General features: G+C 30.0%; 3 protein-coding genes across 7 annotated transcripts; 1 reads left to right on the top strand and 2 right to left on the bottom strand.

Moving 5' to 3' along the window:
- The first annotated feature begins 287 nt into the window (after positions 1-287).
- Positions 288-18,869, top strand: Ror (tyrosine-protein kinase transmembrane receptor Ror). Of its 2 annotated transcripts, XM_074252074.1 has the most exons (5): positions 288-1,014; positions 12,632-12,698; positions 14,071-14,305; positions 14,385-14,509; positions 14,976-18,869. In XM_074252074.1, exons 1-5 carry the CDS (start codon positions 945-947, stop codon positions 17,254-17,256), a joined length of 2,778 nt encoding a protein of 925 aa, XP_074108175.1. In that variant the 5' UTR covers positions 288-944; the 3' UTR covers positions 17,257-18,869. The 2 variants fall into 2 exon arrangements, with proteins under 2 accessions (XP_074108175.1, XP_074108176.1); XM_074252075.1 differs by lacking the exons at positions 288-1,014; positions 12,632-12,698 and adding an exon at positions 13,750-13,910.
- On the bottom strand, positions 1,498-13,598 carry LOC141533289 (uncharacterized). Of its 4 annotated transcripts, XM_074252076.1 has the most exons (8): positions 13,363-13,598; positions 10,170-10,226; positions 9,756-9,979; positions 9,390-9,568; positions 8,852-8,927; positions 7,883-8,775; positions 4,591-4,727; positions 1,498-4,499 (listed from the first exon to the last, which is right to left on the bottom strand). In XM_074252076.1, exons 6-8 carry the CDS (start codon positions 8,064-8,066, stop codon positions 2,412-2,414), a joined length of 2,409 nt encoding a protein of 802 aa, XP_074108177.1. In that variant the 5' UTR covers positions 8,067-8,775; positions 8,852-8,927; positions 9,390-9,568; positions 9,756-9,979; positions 10,170-10,226; positions 13,363-13,598; the 3' UTR covers positions 1,498-2,411. The 4 variants fall into 4 exon arrangements, with proteins under 4 accessions (XP_074108177.1, XP_074108178.1, XP_074108179.1 ...); XM_074252077.1 differs by lacking the exon at positions 13,363-13,598 and having other exon boundaries at positions 10,170-10,801; XM_074252078.1 differs by lacking the exons at positions 9,756-9,979; positions 10,170-10,226; positions 13,363-13,598 and having other exon boundaries at positions 7,883-8,768; positions 9,390-9,704.
- Positions 18,870-18,969: 100 nt separating the features above from the next.
- On the bottom strand, positions 18,970-22,205 carry Srp54k (signal recognition particle 54k). Its single transcript, XM_074252085.1, has 8 exons — positions 22,017-22,205; positions 21,348-21,524; positions 21,046-21,275; positions 20,554-20,704; positions 20,321-20,469; positions 19,988-20,249; positions 19,530-19,905; positions 18,970-19,450 (listed from the first exon to the last, which is right to left on the bottom strand). Exons 1-8 carry the CDS (start codon positions 22,092-22,094, stop codon positions 19,353-19,355), a joined length of 1,521 nt encoding a protein of 506 aa, XP_074108186.1. The 5' UTR covers positions 22,095-22,205; the 3' UTR covers positions 18,970-19,352.
- Positions 22,206-23,979: the final 1,774 nt, after the last annotated feature.

Here is a 23,979-nt window from a genome sequence, read left to right as displayed (position 1 = left end):
GCATAGTTTTTCAAATTTTTTACATGTGGAATTTAAAAAAAAAATTTTTTTTGCTATAATTTTTTCAATAAAAAAAAAATCAAAAATTTTTATTGAAAAAATTATTACAAAAAAAAAATCATAAAAATTTTTATTGATAAAATTATTACAAAAAAAAAAAAAAAAAAAAAATTTCATTTGTTAAAAAACTTAAAAACAATGCGTGCAATTTTTTAAAAATATTTTTTAAATCTAATTTAATAAATTAAAAAAAAAAAAAAAAAAAAAAAAAAAACGTCGGCTAACTTTATATATTTCAACTGAGTGTGGTACATTTAAGAAAGCGAGAGTAAAATAAGTTAAAGAGAAAAAAAGGGGGCTCAAGGGAAAGGAAATGTTGAAAATACTTAAAGAGTCGGGAGGAAAATGATAAATGGAACGCGCAGGGGTAGTGCCATCTGGCAAGAACCTAGTACGTAATACGTATACACGAACAGCACAAGGGAGAGCTTGATAGTCGGGCTGGGACACTGATCCCAGTACTCCGCGGTACGTCGATACGGACAGAGTGTTTTTCACATCCGCGTAAGTGATTTACATCAACAATAACACAAACCGCTGTCCAAGTTACTGCTTTTTAACACGTGACATCAATCACGTGTATCATCTTCGCTGTCATAATAATAACCAGTCGCTCAATCAATTATATTTTTGTTATCAAGTGGCTAGATTATTAAATTTATATTTTTTTTTATTTTGCATTAAAATTTTTAAAAGGATCGGTTTGAAGCATCAAGATGAAAAGACTCTTCAGCAAATTACCGTAAGGACATCAAAGAAGAAGTAGAAGAGATTGTCGAGGGGTTGCCATGTGCCCGAAGCAAATTCGTGACTTGATCTAAAAGAAAAAGGGAATTTCCTTTTTCTTTTTTTTTTTATTTATTTTTTTTTCTTGAAAAACAAAAATGAACAGCCGGAGTTATTGGATTTCTTGCAGCATTGTTTCGCTCTGCCTGTTTGCCACCACGTCAATAGGTACGTATACGTATTCACGAGCACGAGTAAATATTTTTGCGATATCGAACGACACACTTTTCATTCATTGAACTTGTCAATACAATGATGACGTTGGATTTATTATTATCACTGCTATTATTGCTAGCTTAGTAGGTTTTAAATAAACGGTTTCATTTAATTGATTTGTGTATTAATAAACAGACATATTTACAATTTTTTAATTTTTAAATTTATAAATAACATTTACAAGATTATTTATTGTTGTTGATTTAGTTAAATATATATATATATATATATATATATATATATATATATATATATATATATATATTTATAATACTGAAGTTAGACAAAAATAATGACATTAAAGTTAGCTGTCACTTGATAATTTTTTAATTTTCTTTAAAAAAAAAATTTGTTCTAAAAAATATTTGTTTTTAATTTTTTTTAATTTTACAAGTCCATTTTTTTAATAATTTTTTTTTTTTTGCTATCATTTATTTGTTAAAGAAAATTAAAACAATTGTCAAGTGACATATGACATTTAAGAAAAATTTTTAATTCTATTTAACAAAAAAATTTACTTAAAAAAAATTGCATTTTTCATTTTTTAAAATTTCTATATGTCAATTTTTTTTTGCCATAATTTATTTGTTAAAAAAAATTTTTTTCAAATTTTTTTACAAATGAAATTAAAAAAAATTTTTAATAAAAAAAATGTTTTTAATTTTTAAATGTTGGCTAATTTAATTTTCACATTTTTTGAAAATAAATTTTTTTATTCAACAAAATTAATAAATAGTCAAGTGACTGGAAACTTTAATGTCATTTTAAAATTTTTACATATCCAATTTTTCACAATAATTAAATTATTGTAAATAAAAAAAAAAAAAAATTTTGTCTATGAGCTTCAAAGTTATAATTTTTAAATAAATTTTTTTTTATAATAATTTAATTGCTGTAAAATTCCCGAAAAATTTCTAATGTCTGTCAACTTGTGTGTCATTTATATACCATCTGTATATACTTGTTTGGAGTAGTAAATGTTGAAGGTTCTCGAGGAACGTAGTGTTTATCACGAAAATAGTTAACACCCGGCGCGGTCGAGAACGCACGAGTCAACGCGTGTCAACGACACTCGGTTTGGGGTCGTGGTCTGCACATGGCACACACCGGTCGTCGATAGTAGTCTCGACAGTCTAGTCAGAGAGGCCCTGGGTAGGCCGGAATAGTTTGCTAGGTGTACATGTAGAAAATAAGAGTAAGAGAGCGACCGCTTTGTACAAGCGCGCGCTTGTCGTGCCGGACTATCGATCGGCATTTTGTGAATTATTTTAATTAGTGTCGCCAAAAAAGAGTAAAAAAGATAAAACTCGAACCGGGTTATAAACTGACGTACATGAATACACCGGCGATCAAAGACACCCGTTGCCCCAACACGCACACCAAGGGACGTTATCGCTAGCATCACTTGTCTTCCGTAGCTTATCCGCTTCCGGACTGGCTGCTGAGATTGTTCGATCTCTCGGAATAAATTCACCAGGTTCTTGCGTAACACTTTGACTTTTTGCCGAGAGTCTCGCTTTATTTTGCAAGTTTTTAATAGACTTTTTAGGCGAGTCTTGACCTGTAGAAGAAGATCTTCGGTCTATATCTCGTCGTTTATCCTCTAAGCGATGTTTTTCATCAGACACAATAGAAGCAGTCTTTTTTCTCAGAGTTTTTTTCTTTTTTTTAATCTTACGTTTAGACTTGGGTAACTTCTGTGAGTCTTTATGAGCTTCCATTTCACCGGAACTTGGACTCTGACTTGTGCTGGTGGAGCTTTGGCTATAACTGCGACTTCTGGTTTGAGTTTGTGTATCAACTTTGTTGGGATTTGTCGGAACGTTAGACCGAAGTGGAACAATAACATTAGACACTATGGGAGCTGATATTGGTGGCGGTGGTACGGGTTTTCTCTCGGGTCGTAAACTTTTGGGGTAAGCTTGCAGGGGTATCGAGCTAGAAAGAGCCAAACTACGCGGAGTTGGACTTTCAAAAGAGGTCGCTTGATACTCGTTTAGTTGAATTTGCCGTAATATACGGTGCTCTCGTCGATCGAGTGGCTCTAGAGTCCGATAAAACGGTTGTCCTGGCGTCCAATCGATCGGTGACATCTTCGGCGGTAATTCCGGTCCCGGTAAATCCGGTGATATTTTACACAATTCAACTTTCAACTGGCTCTTAAAAGCTCCTCTGGTGATGGTACTTGAGTTATCGGGTAAACTCTTGGCAATAATCCCTTGATTCATAGCAACATCAAACGGACAGGTTTTGTCAGTTAGTTCCTGGCATGAGTACGATTTATTGAGTGAATCACGAGGATTACCACCAATCAATAGCTGATCAGAGCTTCCGTATTCACGTTGTTGCTTTTGATATTGATGATAATGATCCTGCTCCTGCTCCTGCTCCTGCTCCTGCCCCTGCTCCTGCCCCTGCTCCTGCTCCTGGTGCTGATAATGTTTACTTGTTGTAGCAACAGCTCCTGATACGCAAATGTCGGGGGATGTCTTGTAAATAACTGTTGAGCTGGTATTCTCGCTACTCGAAGATGGGGCAATTATTGCCGTTGTTGGGCTGTTGATCTCTGTGGTGATGAATTCCACGCATGAACGAGTGTCTGGATAGACCGAGGAGGATGATGATGAGGATATATTGTTGTCCCAAGGCAATTGAAACGACGCCCGCAACTGCTGCGTGGATGCAATTGATTCTGCGCAAGTCGGTCGATCCATTGTCATGGTGGTGTGAATATTACTTGTGTCTCCTTGAAAAATCTTTCCCTGCCAGCCAATCCCCGGTGATGGTAATATTGGTGGTGGTGGTAGTGGTAGCGACGGCGGAGGAGGCAACGGTGCTGGTGAAGCTGATGGAGGTGATGCTGGACCACTCTTATTGTTACTCATGGCTACAATGCTACGTGTTGAAGTGCAAGAGAGCACGGGTTGCTCTATCGTTGTCGACGAGTGGCTGACAGGACACTCAGAATTGATTATCCAGTTGAATGCATGTTGATTTAAGTATCTGTCCTTTTCCTCCTTGTAATGCTTATTTGATTCGGATTCACGTCCCGTTTTCTCAAGCATTTCTTCTACCTCATTTACATCTCTATACTCCTTATCCTTTTTTGTTGACTCCTCTGCCTCTTCTGTCACCACGGATAATTGATCAAAATCCACATGCAAACGGTGCTGCAGACTATTAGTTTTCTCTGAGGACAATTTTTGATTCTCAGCATTCTCCAAAAGTTCGTCTCGAATCACATTATCGTTTGAATTCAAACGTTCCTTTTTTTTTTCTTTACAGGAATTTTTGTCGTCGTCGTCTTCCTCTTCTTCTTCTTTTTCTTCTTCTTCTTCTTCTTCGTCGTCGTCTATATCTTCCTCTTCCTCTTCCTCTTCCTCTTCCTCCTCTTCGTATTCCTCAGTACCTGATGTAGATATCGCCTCGCTGTGCTCCTAAGAATTATTCATGAATTTAAAAACTAAATAATGCATTTGTTTTAATAATTAAATTATAAAAATACGTAATAGGAATAATTTACAAAACCTCGTTATCGTCACTGTCGACAAGGTTCTTTTGGCTCTTGACAATCTCCTCTAATTTGTCGTATTCTTCTCGTAGACACCAAATTTCACGTCTCAGCTGTTCATTTTCACGTCGTAGTTTCTTAATGTCATTCTGACCTAAAAAAATGTCGTTAAAAATAATTATGGTTTTTTTTTTTTTTTTTTTTTTTTTTTTTATTAACAAAAATAAAAACACACATACGTCATTATTACTATTATTATTATACCAAACAAGATTGCAAAATAATTACAACTAGAAAAAACATACTACATTAATTATATTATAATATAATAAGTAAATAACTAATATACTTTTTGGTAATTTTTTACAAGTGGGTCTGCCCAATTTTTGGTCATATCTAGGTATAAAATTAACATTTTTTAATTTTTTTTATTCTGCTTATTTTTACCGTACATTTATTTTAGAAAATATCGTGAAAGACAAAAATAAAGATTTCAATAATTTTTTTGCCTTCAAAAGTTTGAAAAAATTTTGGCTCATATTTTTGGATAAAATTTCTATTTTATCTATTTTATCTATTTTTGATATATTTTTTTTTTTTTTTGAAAAATACATAAAAAGAAACAATAAAAAAAAATTTTGAATATCAGAATTTTTTAAAAAATTTGTTAAAATTGTAATAATCAATTTTTTTTTTTAATTGTTCATTTTTTTATGAATTAAAAAAAAATACACCAATAAAATCAAATAGAAATTTCGTTTAAAAAAAAATGAAAATGAAAATTGTGAACTTGTAAATAATTACTAATTTTTTTCATATAAATTAATAACTACATAACTACGTATATTTTTATATACTGATAAAAATAATATATAATATTTGAACGTTAAAAGGTAGCATTACTTAAATATTTGCCCATCCATCAGTCATTCTATTTTGAGGGTAAAATTGGCGCTCATATAGCACACACAAGACGCCTACCCAATTTTTTTTAAATTCATCTTTACTAAAATAAATTTTTTTATCCGACATAAAACAATAATCTCGACATATTTATGTGCCACAAATAAAAAAATTTATTACTTGTATGAAATATATTTAATAATAAAAATAATAACAAAAAAAAAAAAAATTGTATTAAAATTATAACATACTCTGATGTTTTTTTGTAGTACGCGTTCTCTCCCGCTCTCTCCTGTGCATTATGTATAGGCCATCGACACATTATTATTAATTTAATAATATTAGAAAATTAATTATTTATCACAAAAATAATTAAAATAAAATATTCATGATAATAAAGATGATTTTGATAGGCAGCAGCCAATAACAGCGTTCGGTAACGACTGATGGATTGGTATATAATTCTCTCACGATTCGCGCGGTTGATTGCTGCTGTGTATAAAATTAACAGAGAATGAAATGATGGAGAGTATTAAAGTCAGTAGTAGTTTGAGTTGATGCTGATGCTCTTGATGATTATGATTATTACAATGATGATGATGATGATGATGATGATGCTGATGCTGATGGGATGGTGTTGTAATACACGCACCAAAAATACAAGAATAAAACACAAGTGCGCATTTAACGGCAACACCAGATGTCCTATTCCTTTTGGCAGCATCACGATCTGGTAATCTATCTTGTGGTGGATTTTCAGCAGCGATGGCTGAACGAGTAGTAGTCTAGCAACACCAGTAACTACTATCAAGCGATTCAAACTTCTACGTAATTTTTTTCTCATTTCCATCATCCAGAGTCTGTAGTAACTTTTTATACACCACTACAGCAAATAATATAGACTCACATAAACAAACTTTTTACAAACTCTTCCAATATTTACTCTCATTTTTTTTTTATATATTTTTTTTTGTTGTTAATTAATTTTTAATTTTAAAAATTCTCTAAACCGCTGAATTATTATTGCGAGAACAGGTTTGCGGAAAGAACTAGCCGACGAAGCTGAACGACGGTAACTAAACGTCCAGCGAGTGGTGATCTATTTGTAGGCACAAGCACACAAATTAGTTAAACGCTTGTAGATGTGCCTTGGCCCACAATCTGCTTCGTTAAAGTCCTAAAGTAACCAATATCCGCACTGTAATTAATGGATTTTACTGTTAATTTAATTTACTCAACTACACTTGATATATTAATCAACACTATCTAAAAATTCAATATAAATATTCTACGGTGGTACTTGTGGATCATTCTTCATAAACATTGCCAAGAAGCTCTTTTGAGGGTGCAATTAATCAAATTAATCAATTTAATTTAAATAAATTAATTATCTCTCCTTTTTATATTTTTCTTTTTAGTACCCTGATAAATTGTAGTATTTTTGACAAATCTTGTTATTTCCTTCGTTTCACAATTATTTTTTTGAGTAAACATAATTCAATACATAACTGAAACATTTCACTATTTTTTTTTTTTTCCAGTTTTTGTACTCGTTAAAAAAAAAAATTGTTTTTTTACATTTTATGTAAAATGAAATTAATATTTTACATTGAGTAATTAAAACAGTAATATTACACTGATAAAAGGATTTATTAACTATTAATAATTTAATTTATTTGAAGACAATTTTATTTAATTTATTAAATATTTTTTAACATTTAATAAATATTTAAAAGTAAATTTATTAATAGTTGAAAAATATTTATTAACAATTAATAAATATTTTGTTGAGTGAATTTGTTAAGCTTGCAATTTTATATGATATAAAGATTGTTTATAAAAAAAAAATCATCTTTATAAATTATTTACATTATAATAACATTTACTGTAAAATAAAAAATTCTATTACAACTCATAATTATTTTTTATATTTTAAATATTAAAAACGTTTATTTTTTCAAATGAATTGAATTATTGTCATTTATCCGAGCTATAGGATTATAAAAATTGTTAAAAAAAATTTCTATTTTTGTTTTTTATTTTAAATAAATATTTGTTAACATTTAATTTATTAACTGGTAATAAATATTCATTAAATCCTGATGTTAAAAAATAATTTATTAAGAGATAATAAAGCTTATTAAATATAAATAAATCCTTCTATCAGTGAATTGCACTTGCAGTAAAACAAAATTATGGATTATTTAAATTTCACCTATAAAAAAAAAAATAATAAATTTATATCGATACCGAATATAATTCGGTATTGTCTTTTGAGCAGACAATTAAATTAAAACTACAGACGATTTATTAAAACTATAGAATATACTAATAAAGGATAAAAGATTTTTTGCAACCCCTTGGAAGATAATAGCAGAATAATAATAAGCTGGGTGAAAATTTTACCTTGTTCGACTTCGGCATTAATGTGAATAGTCCTCAGTCTAAGCTCCTCATTCTCATAGATCATGCCCCTTGATGATTTGCGGTCGAGTTTGCGATTGGGCTTGAGGCTTACGTCCCGTCTTCTAGCTCTTAGCATCCCGATACCGCCGACGCCGCCACCTCCAACCCCCGTGCTCGTTATCATCCTTGCTGGTTCCTATTCGTGGCTCCTTGAGATCTGATCGCACTATCGCAACGACACTAGAGCTATTATTCGTTAGTGCTGGTGTTGTTTCTGGTTTTGCTGCTGCTGCTGCTGCTGCTGCTGCTGCTGGTGCTATTGCTGCTGCTTCACCCCTTATCGCAAAGTCCATACTTTCACGTGACTCACCACCCGGGCCTTTTCCGGTGGCCTCATTAATAAACGCCTTCGCGTTTACTTGCGTCTGCACACACCACTGTATACTCTCTTTTCTTGTATATGATATATAACACAGAGCTTCAGCTGGTTTACCAGTACAGTACTTTTGTTTAACTTATACTTATACTTACTGGCATTACCTTCACAACTACTTTAATAATTTAAATAGCTATTTAACATCCAGATTAAAACAACACCGATAAATAACTCCCGAATCAAACAGCTAGGAATTTTCCAGTTAAATCGATTCCGGAAACAAACAACCGCTTTAAAATGTGCGCGTGTATGCTGTTGCTGCTAAAGTATATTACCGTGGCATTTAATTTTAGATGGGTACGTCCTCTGTTCGATACGCGATAGCAATAGCAATGCCAGCATTTCTAACATTGAAAGATTTCTATCCTGGCGATTCCATCGTTGATCCGTTGTATGCCGTGCTGGCTTTATGTCTCTTGATTTTTGTTTCTTTTGCATTTCACTGAGAGACTAAAAGCTGCATAAAATAAATAAGATGAAAAAAAAAAAAAAATAAAATAAAATAAAAATAAAAAAAGTAAAAAGAAAAGAACCTTTCAAGATAATAAATCCTCTTTCTGATGCTACACTTGCATAAATTATAAAACCATTAAACTTTGGTATCCGCGTCTGGAAATAAATAAAAAATTGAATTATTTTAATAAAATAATTTTAAAAAGTCATTTTTATTAATCGACGGTCTGATTAGCAATTGATCTAACTCCTTATTTTTTAACATTTTAATGTAGCAATAGTCAAATTATAAATTATTTAAATGATCTAAATTATAATATTAGATATTAAATGATTTTTTAAAGTAATAATAAATTTTGAACTAATATTTTTTTCGTACACAGAAAAAAAAAATTTCGTGAACCAAAAAAATTATAAGGATTATTTTGGAGCAAAAAAAAATTTTTTGGCTTAAAAAAATTTAATTTCATTCAAGAAATTTTAAATCTTTTTTAAGATTTTCTTGATTTAATAAAATTTACGCTTAACTCAAAATTTTCTTTCTTTCTGTGTAAAAGATTCTCTAAAATAAAGTCAAACAATTTGGTAATTATAAAGTCGTAATGATTGTTTACTCACTGCGGTAATAGTTGAAAGATTAATAGAAACATTGTGCAATATATCTTGATCGACCCACGTGGACTTAAAGTAATAAGACCCAAAGCCAACGGGGGAGAATTGAATAAAAACACGAACATAAAGCTCTTATTTGTTCTCTTCTCACGTACTTAGTAGTCTTTGAACTTATTTTTTTGGCACTGGAAACAGACAGAGTCACACAAGGTATATTATATATATATATATAATATAGAAGTATAGAATAAAATAAGTAAAGACGACAGTGTTGAATTTGGCGGCACGCTTCTCCGCGAAAGCCAGTCAGTGTAACTGCGTTATGAGAGAGAAAAAGACGCTGATTCCCTCCTATATCCATACCAAACCCACCTATATACCATCAGCCTGGCCGGCGTAACATCTTCTCTTCGCTTCTCTTCATCTCTTGTCTAGATACTCCTACCCAGTTACAGTTTCCGTGTCTCTTCCATCTCATCTGTATGTATACACAATTATAATGTATATATTGCTAGGTCTCTCTGGCTTTACTTGCTCGTTTCATCTTCACGGGGTGTAGTGGGCCAAAAGCAAAAGCTAAGCGTTATCTTGCCGATCTAAAATTACACAAAAACCGTTTAAAACATGCCACGCACAGTAGTCTCATCTCACTATACATAACATCACCTATCCCATTCCACATGTGGATTGTCTATATATATATATATATATATATATATATATATATATAAATTATTTAAACGTATGCATGTATCTATAGATACATGTACGTAAGTACATACGTACTTGTTTGCTGGATTCATCAGACATTCCACTAGCTCCGAGCTCGTACGTCCAAACGGGCTAAAAAAATAAAGAGAAGATAAAAAATTCCAGAAAAATACTTATCTGCAAACGTCCGAGGAATTTCATCCATCGACAATGAGAAAATTTTTCTATATAAAGAGCGTCTCTCGTCGGCTGCTTTTAAGAGAGTGAAGATAAAAAAAGAGGATCCATGGATGAGATATTTATCGTTTACCAACGAATATATGAATCCAGTTATACAATATAAAACGTATATCATTTTAGAGCTTTTTTTAATTTTTTTTAAATTTCTTTTTTATGCGATACGATTCTGACCGGAGAAATAAAACAGCATATTGGGGCGTATACATATGTACACAGTATGACTGGATAATAGAGAATCTAGTAGTGTCCCCTCGTGCTTATAAACGTCCGCATAAATACATGATTTCACCCTCTATACTCCACGAATCTCTGGTAGACACCGGGGTAAATTAGACATGTAAATTATTCGCTATCTCCGACACTTGTCCCACTCGGTATCACTATTATCTCTCCGCCTTTGTTAATCGATCCATCTGATTTATTGGTACTTACCACGTGCTTTGCGGTTCTGTAAATGTCTTTGCATTTCGAATTAACTGTCACTGATTTTCCTATCGTATATTTTAATGGCTATTTTTAACGAATCAAATTTAAATTTTATTATTTTAATATTTACATTTTAGTTAAACTTCGAGTATTATTTATTGAAAAGACCGTTCGGCTGCCGAAATGGAAGTAGATTTATCGATTAAAAAAAAAAAACATATTTTTTATGAAATAATATATAACTTCTGTTACGATAAAATAATGACGTCAAAACGAATGCAAAATTAAAGTTTTTTAATTAAGCTTTCAGATGCAATTTTAAAAAATTTTACAAATGATCGCATTCATTAATTATTTTGCAAAGAAACAGTAAAATTGCCAATTTTTAAGGATTTTTAAGAATTTAAATTTCTGTCATTCCTAAACTATTTAATTTGGAGAAATGAGTTAGTATGCAAATTAAAGCTTATTAAATAAGCTTTTAGATAAAATTTACAGAAATTCAAAATGGTACCGCATTTAATTGTAATTGCATGGTTAAATGGTAAAAGTGTAAATTTCTGCGATTTTAAAAAAATTTTTAATTTCTTTTATTGATAAACTATTTAATTTGGAAAAATAAATAAGTATGCAAATTAAAGCTTATTAAATAAGCTTCCAGATATAATTTACAGAAATTAAATGTAGTATCGCATTTAATTTTAATTGCACAAAAATATGGTTAAAGTGAAAATTTTTGCGATTTTCAAAAATTTTTTAATTGCTCTCGCATTTCTAAACCATATGCATTGTCTGAATTCACTTAACGAGCTGAGTTTAAATATATATAAATTTTTCAAAAGTTCCTTCATGAGGACCAATGCAATAGATTTCTATGAAATCCTCTAAAAAGTAAAATTAATGAAAAGAGATAATCATAATGAGCATTTCAACGGGCATTAATCCCTAATGATTTATATATTTTATACAATTATACAATACCAAAAGCTAGGTAAAACATGTTGTCGAATTTCTATTGTCATTTAATCCGAGAGTAAAATTCATTTAATTTATCTAGCGTATGAACCTTTTGAAGAGATAGAAGATAAGGTCACCAATATTCCAAGCAATCTTATCGATACTGGTATAATATTCTCTGGAAGGGGATCTCTAAAAGAGAGTAAGAGTGTTCATGTAATATCCGATGACTCGTCTGGGCAAATTAACCTTCTGTATGTACTACCCATTTTCTCCATCACCAGTTAGCTCGTATCCACGGATTGGGATTTTTCTTTACTCTAGGGATCAGTTGGGAAAAGTCGAGCGTAGAGAGTAAAGTAGAGTAGGATAATACTGAGAGACAAGTACATATAACATATATATATATATATATATATATATATATATATATATATATATATATATATATATATATATATATATACCCACATAACGGATGAAAATCCGTAAGTAATCGTGGTAGTATAAGCTTGTAGGGGCTTTATGTCCTGGGGTAAACGAAGAGATGAGGGGATGTGGGTTATATGAGCCAGGGGGTAAACGAGGGGGTCAGGATCCTAGGTTTTACGAGGGTACGTTACCACGGCGACACTTGTTCCGAATTTTGCCTGTGGCCTGGTCTGCTGCTCGCTTCTCGCTTGTTTCCTCCGTCGAGAAAGAGCTTCGACTCCTCTCTACGCTACACCACCAGCTTTTAGAGCTCAAATACACCATCCACACCATGTCATACTCCTGGTATATCGCATAGCATGGTATCAACTGGACCCAACAGTCTGCAAAAATCCTACTTTGTTTCACACACATTCATTTAACGATCGTTCTTTATTGACCATTCCACAAAATTGCATGGAAATAATTCATTTTTGTTGCAGCTCAACTCATCGAGAACACGACACCGCCAATTGAAACTCCCGTATCACTTGCGACTCAAATAAAGCGGTAAATATTATTAATATAACATTATATTATCCTAACCTATGTAATAATAAAGTTAGCTGACGTTTCTTTTTTTATTTTCTTCCAATTTCATTTCAAGTTTTTCAAGTTTTTTACAAATTACTTTTTTTTTTTTATTTTTTTTTTGTAATAATTTTTTCAATAAAAAAATAAATTTTAAAAGTTAGCCGACGTTTTTAATTTTTTTTTAATAATTAAATTAGAATAAAAAAATATTTTTCAAAAATTGCATGTGTAATTTTTAAAATTCTCTACACGTGAAATTTTTTCTTTTATTTTTTTTTTTTTAAATAATTTTTCAATAAAAAAAAAATTTTCAAAATTTTTAGATGTCGGCTAACCTAATTTTTGAAGTTTTTTTAAAAAATTACATTTTTTTGTAATAATTTTTTCAATAAAAAAAAATTTTTAAATGTCGGCTAACCTAATTTTTATCCTACCTCAATTATCTACCTTCTTATTAATTAATTTTTATCTACCTTCAACAATTAAATTAAAACAAAAAAAAATATTTTTTAAAAATTGCACTTACAGTTTTTCAAGTTTATTACAAATTGCATTTTAAAAAATTTTTTTGTAATAATTTTTTCCATAAAAAAAAATTACAAAAATTTTTAAATGTCAGCTAACTTAATTTTTATCCTACCATTATATATTTTCTTCATTTATTTGCTTCCATTTCATATAACATTTTACTACATCTGCTAGCCGTCATAGTAATTTCATATTTTTTTATTGTTATATGCTGTTCAATTGAAATTTGACATAAAACATTGAATTGTCCTGGTCTTTGTCCTTGCCCTTGTCCTTATCCCTGTCACATTTGACGTCGACTATATAATAATACCTCTTCAGCAATTTTACTTTTTTTACTTTCTTTTTTCATCCTTTTTACATTTTTTCACACTATCCACAACCCCTCCCCCCTCCTTCTCTCATCTCTCATCCTCCTCTGGCGCGCAATTGCTTTTTAGTTTCAATTCCAGCCGCACGGTGGCGCTAGTTTAAAATTTTAAAATGGCCGCTTATATTGTTGTCAACAATAACTGCTTATGTTCTTTAATGTTTTGATATTAATTTTAAAGTTTTTTTTTTTTTTTAATTTATTATGAAGCCCCACGTGTTTTTTTTGCTGTTAAAATATTTTTTATTAATATATGGAGTGTTGTGTGACAAAAATTTAGATTATTTAAGGTTCGTAATCTAAAAATTTTTGCGACTCTGACAGTTATATTTATTAAATTAATTATTTTGGCAACATGTGGTCATATCACGGCTTTTAAGCCAAAGTTATTATTTAAATTTATATTTTTATTTACCCTCAATGTTAATGGATTTATTTATTTATTTTTAGAGAGAGTAAAGAAACGCCAGAAAATATCGAGCAGAAAAATGATGCTGAGCTTGCAAGTACAAACTCTATATTGTCAATTACGGAAAAAATGACGACAGTTATGACGAGTGCTGGACCAAAAATACTGGAAAAAATAGTACAAAGTACGGAAATAAATTCTCCACCTGGAATTATTTCAACAACAAAAACTGCTGAAGTACCTGGTCATAAAGTCAATAACGAGGACGAATGCGAGGTTATTATTCATACTCATTTTTTTCACTTAAAATAATATATCTCTGTTGAAAATTTCATATAAATTCTTATTTTTAAAGGTGTATGTTGGTAAAACGTGTGTAGAATTTGTAGGAAACCAGTCCGTTCATATTCCATTTCCAGCAACACAAAAAATGCTGGAGGAAAAACTTGTACAGGCATTTGGAGTTATTAATTATTCAAAGTAAGATCATTAGATTATTCATTTTTACTAGCAGCTTTGCAGTCACTGTGTAGCTGCCGTGGCTTGTGAATTATAAATAAATAAAATTTTGTTTTATTAAATAATGACTTTTGTTAAATTGCACTGTACTTTCTTAAATATTGACGTTTTTAAAAATATAAGTTCATCTCGATGTTACACTCATCAAGAGCTTTCATTTGAGTACCTACATGCATTTTTGATATATTTTTCATATATACATATATGTAATATATATATATATATATATATAAATATATAAAATATATGAAAAATTGATGTGGGTACTCAAATGAAAGGTCTTGATGAATTTGATGTCGGGGTGAGCTTATATCTTTAAAAATGTCAATTGTTCACAAGATACAAGGTCATTTCTTAAGATACAAAATTTTTCTTATTCTCTTAATAACATAAATTATTTACTAATAAATTTTTAAATTAATTACAGAGATATTTCGCCTAATTGTGCAGTATATGCAAAACCATCGCTGTGCTACTCAACGTTTCCTATCTGCCGAGATCGATCAGTAACAAGAACGAAAGCAAAAACATCAAATTTAAGTTTACAACTCTTCAACTCTTTGAATTCTAATGACCAAGCGGATCTGTTGGATGACGAAAATGAGGGAAGTGATGAAATGTTAACAGTTCCGGGTAAAATTCGAAAGAGACGAGCTGGTTTGACTCGTCGATCGTCTCGAAATCAAGAAAAGAGCAGTAAAATAATAAACCAGAGATACGGCGAGCCAAAGTCAGCACGGAAGGATTTATTGAATCAAAAGCTGCGGCAAATATGCCGTGAAGATTGCGAGATTCTTGAGAATGAGCTGTGTAGAAAAGAATATGCGATTGCTAAACGACATCCTCTGCTTCAGCAACTACGACTGCCCGAGTGTTCGGATTTGCCGGTACAGGGTACGAAAGAAGCAAACGATTGTCTGTCGCTTGACGTACCAAGTATCCAGAACGCCGAAGAAGATATTAATTGTTATTGGGGCAACGGAATGACGTACAATGGAACTGTCAATTACAGTATATTCAACCGACCATGCTTGAAGTGGATCCATCAGTTTAATCTCCAGATCTCAGACTACCCGGAGTTACGCGGCCGGCACTCATACTGCCGGAATCCCGGGGGAAAAGAAGCACAACCTTGGTGCTACGTTGACGTAAATAATAAAATGCAAAAAGAACCATGTAGGATAATGAAATGCGTCGATAAAATTTGGATTTATGTGACAATTATTTGCGTTCTATTAGCTGGATTTATCTTCACACTAGCTTGCTACTGTTGCTGCTATCGGAACAGAAAATTCCGCCGACGGCCGTCAAATACTTTACCTTGCGGTAAAATGCTAACTGGAGTGCAGTGTGACAAAAATATTTACGACGGTAGAAGAAATACCACACAGCCTATTGAAATGACATCTCTGTTAACAACTGGAGGAGCCACTGGTACTCTCAACAGTATATCAAGCAGCAGATCTTCAGCTACGCATTGCGTACCTCAGTACTCGTTAGAAAATGTGGCTTTGCTCCAAGAGTTGGGCGAAGGTGCTTTTGGTAAAGTCTACAAGGGAGAATTGGTTCCAGTTCCTGGAACAAAACTTCAAGAGCCTGTTTATGTAGCTGTCAAAACTTTGAAAGAAAATGCTACGCCTAAAACTCAGAGTGATTTTAAACGTGAAGTCGATTTAATGACTGATTTACGTCATCCTAATATTATTTGTCTTTTAGGGGTTATTTTAAAAGGCGAGCCAATGTGCATGCTGTTTGAATATATGACACAGGGAGATCTTCACGAATTTTTGATTCACCACTCACCGCGATCTGACGCTCCGACAAATAATGAAATGGGAAAAATTCTTGAACAGCCGGAATTTCTTCACATTGCTCTACAAATTGCCTCGGGAATGGAATACCTTGCGAGCCATCATTACGTTCATCGTGACCTTGCGGCAAGAAATTGTCTAGTTGGAGAAAATTTAACTGTTAAAATATCAGACTTTGGATTATCTCGGGATATTTATAGCAGTGATTACTACCGAGTACAATCTAAAAGTCTATTACCAGTTAGGTGGATGCCACCAGAATCAATTCTCTACGGCAAATTTACTACTGAGTCAGATGTCTGGAGTTTTGGGGTGGTCCTATGGGAAATTTACAGTTACGGTCTTCAACCTTACTATGGCTATAATAACCAAGAAGTTATTGATATGATTCGTTCACGACAGTTATTACCTTGCCCTGAGGATTGTCCTACTATGATTTACAGTCTGATGATCGAGTGTTGGCACGAAGTCGCAAATCGCCGGCCGCAATTCCCCGAGATACATCATCGATTGCACAATTGGTATGTCAATCAGACCTATCTAACCAACCAACAGAAGATCAATAGCACTAGTAGTAGCAAAGTTAGTTCTCCAGCGCTATTTAATCACGATTCACTTGCTCGTAAAGATAATTCAAGGAGCTGCGCTGAAATTGTATCTATCAGAAAAGCAGACAGTCAAGGTAGTGTTAGTAATTTCAATTCAACCATGAATAGTGATGATAAACCTTGCTATTCACCAAAACTTAGTGGAGCTAAAAGAGTTTTACCTAATAGTCCGCCGCATCAAGGCAGAAACTCACCAATTGCCAAGGCTACTCAACAAAATGGAGCACAAATGGTCGTAAGATTGGCAGATCCAAGCAAAGTTTCTACTGAGACACGAATTACTAAGTGAATTATTTATTTATTAATTTATTAGATAATTAAGTGAACTAAAACAATTTTTAATAATAATAATAATAATTATTGTTGTTATTATTATTGTAATATTTCTTAATGTTCAGCTGAAAGCTGAGTGATGACTGAATTTATAAATATTGTGTATTTCGTACTATTTACTTGTATACAATATCACATCGACGGTCTTATTATAAATTGGTCTAACTCCTTATTTTTTAGAGGGTGATTTTTTAACATTTTGATGAAACAATTTTCACATTTTTCAAGATATAAGCACATCCCGACGTTACACTCATCAAGAGCTTTCATTTGAGTACCCACATGCATTTTTTATATATTTTTCATATATATATATATAAATATATAAAATATATGAAAAATTGATGTGGGTACTCAAATGAAAGGTCCTGATGAGTGTAACATCGGGATGAGCTTAGATATTTAAAAATGTCAATAGTTCACGAGATACAATGTCATTTAATAAATAATTTATTAACTGTTAATAAATATTGATTAAATCCTATGATATTAAAAAATCATTTATTAACAGTTAATATAGCTGATTAAATATAAAAAAATCCTTTTATCAGTGTACCAATTTATTAGATATAAAATTATTTTTTTTAAAGTGATAATAAATTTATAACTAATTATTTTTTCGTAAAAATGTAAGATTCTCTTAAATGGAGTAAGCCAATTTATTAATTAGAACGTCGACATATAGGATTGATCTCCTAGCAATAATTGTCAACGTCCTAAGTATTATAAAAAAAAAAATATTAAGCTCACTGCGATGTCAATGTGTTATCGCAAACCATTTTTTAACCAAATGGATACAATAACTTATGTGTTCTATAAATTAAAGAAGAAGAATGGAAAGAAATCTAACGGCTACAACAAGACATTAGTTGTAATTTACGATGTATTTAAGATAAATACTTGTCTACGTTAAGATTTAAGTGTTTAAGTGTTCTAAAACTTTTTCAATCGTTCGTGGAATATGGAGCAACGCTGAAAAGAAAAGAAAAAAAAAAGAAATTAAGTATTTTACCGACCTGTGCACAGGATAAGGGATTTTATATTATTAACGATGTACTTAAAAGTTCAGTACCTAGAATTAGTCAGGGGTAATTTTTATCCACTACAATGAATAACAGTGGATGTAATTTTTTTATAATTTTTTTATCGACTAAAATATCGAGAATGATTAAAAGACGAAATAATTAAGAAATATATTTCTTTTAAATGTGTGGAACTAAACGACGGATCAACGAACGACCTAATTATTTATATTTTTTTTTTTTTTAAATTTAATAGTCGTAAATTCGTCATGTATACAAAGCCATTACTTATTGATATTTATATTTATATTATATATTATTATTATTATTATTATTATTATTATTATTATATGCAGTTAATTATTAAGTCGTGTAAAATTTTTATATATTCAATCAAATATAATACAAGATTAATGTTTTTGTAAATAATTTGTTTTATTTTTCATTCGCCCAATTTAAAAATTTAATAATCAATTTTTATTATGTACATAATAAAAATATTAGAATTAAAATTATGTACATAATTTTATGTACTTAATTCAGAATTAAGTTTTTGGTTAAAAAATAAATGACAGCTGACGAAAAAAAATTTCATTCTAGTCATGAATTATTATTATTAATAAAATAAAATAAAAAATAACCAATAATTTCGTAACTTAATTATTATTATAATTATATTAATATAATTTATTTACAAAACCCAATCAATATACATTGGTAAATATGACGTATTGTAACAATCTTATCTAAATAATTATTTATTACCGCGTAATTGATCCAGGGCACATTAGAATATCTACCCAAATTAATTCCCGCTTACTCGTCGATGATATTTGATTTAACTTAAAGAAATATCATATATTTCAAGTCTTGGCGAATACGACTATTAATACAAATATCGCGACGATAAATTTAGTATATTCGGAAGATTTTTAAATGTCCTGATTTTCTTCAATTTATCGGGCTAATCTAAAGCTTTTAAATAAATTAGATGGCAGTCTGTTTATTTATTTGTTGGAATGTTAGTAGCTCAAGGTCTGCCTCCTAGTCCGCCCATCAAATTTCCCAGGCCACCAGCGGCACCTTGTTGAATTTGTTTCATCATATTTTGAAGACCGTTAAGTCCACCTGATAAATTAATAAATAAAAAATTTAATTTAATGTAATTAATAATAATAATAATTTTATTAAATACGAAATAACTGACCCATTTGATGAAGAACTCGTGGATCCATCATTTTAGCCATTTGTTGATTTAATTTAGCCATTTGAGTTTGATTGACATTCTTGGACATATCTCCGCCCTTAAACAATCCTTTGATTCCTCCCATCCGCTTAACAACCGCTGCAAACTTGGTGTACTGAGTAATCAAGTCTTTAACTTCTTTCTCAGTGACACCGGAACCATGAGCTAGCCTCGTTATTCTACCGGGTTGTTTGCTAAATAATTTAGCTCCATCTCTGTTGTCCAACTCGGCGTCATTCATACTGTCCATTATTGTCATAAGTCGCTTTAATCTTGCCATCGAGTCTTGTTCTGTTCCTTTGGACATAAAATCTTGGCTGAAGCCCGGAATCATACCCTGAAATTTAACGACAAATTATTAATATAATTTTTTGATGTTGAAATTTAACAAATGTCTGATAAATTTAAAAAAAAATTACCAGAATCTGTGAAAAAGGTCCCATTTTCATAATATTTTGAAACTGCTCGTACATGTCCCGTAAAGTGAACTGCCCATGTTTAATTTTCTCTAAAAGCTCTTCATTGTCATCAAGATTCAACTCGTTAACTTTATCAATCAGTCCTTCAATATCACCCATTCCCAACAATTTACTGATAAAAGGCTTTGTTTTAAACGGCTCCAAGTCATCTATGTGCTCTCCAGTACCAATAAATATTACAGGACTCTGCGTAGCTGCAACACTAATTCAATTTTCAATTAATTAAATATTTTTTAAATTAGTACTAAATAAAAATTAATAAAATAAACTTACGCTGATAAAGCTCCACCACCCTTGGCATGTCCATCCAACTTGGTGATAATAATCGAACCTACATTTACGCGATCTTTAAAAGCCTTGGCTTGAGATTCACAAGCCTGACCTATCGTTGCGTCCATCACGAATATAATATTATCTGGTTGCTGAAAAATAAAGTCAGACATTAATTAAAAACTAGATTAATTTTTTTTAATTATTATTATTATTATTATGATTTTTTTACTTACAACTGCATTTGACACTTGCAACATTTCTTCGAATAAAGACTCTTCTTGCTTATGCCTACCACTGGTATCCACGATGATTATTTCATAGCCTTCTTTTTTAAACATTTCAACACCATCTTGTGCTATTACGACTGGATCTGATTCTGTGTAGCTAAAAAAAAAAAAAATTTATTTTTATTTTTATTTAAAAAAATTTTTTTTTTCATTTAAAATTTTTTTTTTCTTAGAAAATTCTTAGAAAATTTTTTAAATAAATATTATTTTACATTAAAAAAAAAAATTAATAATACAGAAATCAACAGACATTATACAATTTTTAAAAATTTTTATAACACCTAAATTAAAAAAAAAAAAAAAAAAAAATTGATTTAAAAAATACTACAGGTAAAAATAAAAAAAAATTTTTTTTCATCAAAATTGACATTTTAAAAATTTTTAAAAACCGCCAAAAGTCTTCTAATTTAAGTATAATAATTGATAAATATTTTTTACCTTCCATAAAATGGTATTCTAGCTTTAGTAGCATTTTGTTTTATTTGATCATAAGCACCAGCACGAAACGTGTCAGCGCAAACCAAACAAGCCTTCCAATTTTTCTTCAAATAATGATAAGCTAATTTAGTACACGTCGTTGTTTTACCAGCACCTTGTAATCCAACGAACATAATAATATTTGGACGACCTTTCACCGGCTGGTAAGCTTTCACACCTGGATCGATTAACTGAAAGCAAGAAAAATGTTGATACCTTGATAAATAAAAATAAAACAATAAATAAATAAAAATATTAAGTACTTTGACAAGTTCTTTGAACACTGCGCTCTGGATCATCCGGCGTTTATTAAGCCCACCCGCCATATCATCAAAGTCAATGACTGATCGCACATTTTCACGGAGTTTTTTTACCAGACGGATGTTTACATCAGCTTCCAATAGTGCTGCGCAAATCTCCTTCAGCATAGAATTTAATACCTGTCAAAAAAGTTAGTTTTATTAGCAATATAATATTTTTCATGAAAAAGTTAGCCGACATTTAAAAATTTTGAGAATTTTTTTTTTTTTTATTAAAAGAATTATTGTAAAAAAATAAAAAAAAAATTTTCATTTGTAAAAAACTTGAAAAACTATAAGTGCAATTTTTTCTTTTATTTTTTTTTTAATTAATTTTTCATTAAAAAAAATTTCTAAAATTTTTAGATGTCAGCTAAATTGATTTTTATTTATTTTTCTGCTAAATTATCATGCGTGTCATTTATTTTAGCTTGATAGAATTTTTAAGGTTAAGTGAGATATTTTAAAAATAAACAGATTAATCAGCCAGAGATTAAAAATGAGTAAATATAATAGAAAGTGTTAAAAATTTTTAGTTTTTAGTAAATTGATGGTCATGATGAAAGAAATAAAAAATTAAACAAATAATCCAATGAAAGTTCCATCTGTTTACAACAATGTCATTTGTATTACCTCTTCATTGATGACAGTTGCATTGCTGAGCGACCGTAATGCGGACGTAATTTTACGTCCTAGGTCGGCTAACACCATTTTTCACTTATTTATTGCTTATTGTTAATCCGTAAATAGCTAGTTTATTGTACAAGCAGCCTCTTGGGTATATAACCAATAATTCGATGACTTTGAGCGATAATATGATGAAAGTGTATACTCAAAAAATTTATCACTCTCTGTCAACAGCCAACTCGACATGACGACACTTCCGGTGTCGGTAACGAAGGATTTTAGTTTGACAGCAAGTAAAGTTTGTTTTTCAATTTTTTAACGAATTGATGTAACACTGAAGTTAACAGGTGTTGAAAATTTTTTTAGAATTTTATAGAAATTAAATTATTGAATAAATAAATAAACAAATAAAATTTTTAGAACCATTTTTTTAATAATGAGAAGTTAGCCGTCAGCTGTCAATTCTAAAAATTTTAATAACAAATCAATTACAATAAAAAAAATGCTTCTAAAAATTTTCATATGTAAAACTTTTTAATTAACTTTTTTTTTTTTTAATAATTGCATTATTATAAAATTTTAATATAATTTTTAATGTCTGCCAACTTCAGTGTCATTTTTTTTTATTCTAATTAATTTGTTAAAAAAATTTTTAAAATTAAATTAACAGCTGGCCGCTAACTTCAGTATTATGATACTTAGTTATTTTTAATTTTATTTAACCAAAAAATTTGCTCCAAAAAATTTAATTATGAAAATTAAATTACCCGACATTAAAAAAATTTTTATGGAAAAAATTATAACAAAAAGGTAAGAAAAAAATTTTTTATTTGTAAAAAACTTTACATTCATTTCAAAAGATATTTTTTTGTTCGAATTTAATAAATTAAAAAAATTAGAAACATCGGATAATTTTAGTATTATCATTAAATTTAGCTGTCACGTCAAAATTTTTAAATTTTCTTTAACAAAAAAATTTCTTCAAATTAAATATTATTAAAAAATTGCATATATATCATACTTGAATGAAAGCTCTTGATGAGTTAATATTTAAAAAAGTACAGTGTAATTTAACAAATGTTATTATTTAATAAAGCAAAATTTTTTATGACACTGAAGTTAGCAACTTCTAAAAATTTTTAATTGTATTTATTAATTAAATTTCAATTAAAAATATATTTATAAAAAATTGCACTTACAGTTTTTCAAGTTTTTAACATGTGATTTTTTTTTTTTAATTGTTTAAAATTAAATTGTTTCAAAAAAAAATTTCTAAAAATTTTGAAATGTCGGCTAACTTCATTTTCATAATTTTTTTAATAAAATAGTTGACAAGTCACTGCAATATTGCAAGTAATTTCTAAGGAATGAAATAAAAAGAAAAAATTGCATATAAATTCGTTTATTGTGGTAATGATTATTTTTATAATATATTTGAAACAATATTTACTCTACAACTCTTGCATAAAAATATATAAAGACATGAAAAAATGTCTCAACTCTCATACAATAAAACACATTCGTGTTATAATTTATACTATTGATAAATTGTTGTCAAATATCGCTACCATTCCGATCGCTCTCATTTGTTGATCAGTATTAATAATTAACTTTAATCAATTCTTAAAATTAATTCATTAAAATTATTTAATTTTTTGAGTTATTATTAGGAATTATAAATTAATATTAATATTATTGTTATTATCTTATTAATATAATTTCTACTGCTACGCAGCATTCGTGTCATGTAACGATGCAGTCGTGCATTAATCATCTACTTAGATTAATCCGATATTATTATTCATAATTTTAATTAATTAACTTATTATCATTTATCAATTCGATAAATTATACAATATTGTTATTATTAATTTTGTTTTAATATAAAACCACAAAAATTTACTCGAAAAACTTAAAATTACAATCCAAAATTTTAAATAATAATCTTAAATAAAAAGAAGTTGACTTT

The sequence above is a fragment of the Cotesia typhae genome, unplaced genomic scaffold, assembly GCF_013202065.1.
Source record: "Cotesia typhae breed Kobodo isofemale line unplaced genomic scaffold, CoteBio_Ctyphae contig_83, whole genome shotgun sequence".
Lineage (NCBI taxonomy): Eukaryota > Metazoa > Arthropoda > Insecta > Hymenoptera > Braconidae > Cotesia > Cotesia typhae.
Note: the sequence above shows the minus strand (reverse complement) of the source record. Positions and strands in the feature narration are given on the sequence as shown.

Coding starts and splice junctions, on each gene's coding strand:
- Ror (XM_074252074.1), top strand. CDS start 945: ATGAACAGCCGGAGTTATTGGATTTCTTGCAGCATTGTTTCGCTCTGC. Junction 12,699..14,070: donor CTTGCGACTCAAATAAAGCG/GTAAATATTATT, acceptor ATTTATTTTTAG/AGAGAGTAAAGAAACGCCAG. Junction 14,510..14,975: donor GGAGTTATTAATTATTCAAA/GTAAGATCATTA, acceptor AATTAATTACAG/AGATATTTCGCCTAATTGTG.
- LOC141533289 (XM_074252076.1), bottom strand. CDS start 8,066: ATGATAACGAGCACGGGGGTTGGAGGTGGCGGCGTCGGCGGTATCGGG. Junction 4,728..7,882: donor TAATGCCGAAGTCGAACAAG/GTAAAATTTTCA, acceptor ACATTTTTTTAG/GTCAGAATGACATTAAGAAA. Junction 4,500..4,590: donor TCGACAGTGACGATAACGAG/GTTTTGTAAATT, acceptor AATAATTCTTAG/GAGCACAGCGAGGCGATATC.
- Srp54k (XM_074252085.1), bottom strand. CDS start 22,094: ATGGTGTTAGCCGACCTAGGACGTAAAATTACGTCCGCATTACGGTCG. Junction 21,525..22,016: donor CAACTGTCATCAATGAAGAG/GTAATACAAATG, acceptor CTTTTTTGACAG/GTATTAAATTCTATGCTGAA. Junction 20,705..21,045: donor AGAATACCATTTTATGGAAG/GTAAAAAATATT, acceptor TTTTTTTTTTAG/CTACACAGAATCAGATCCAG.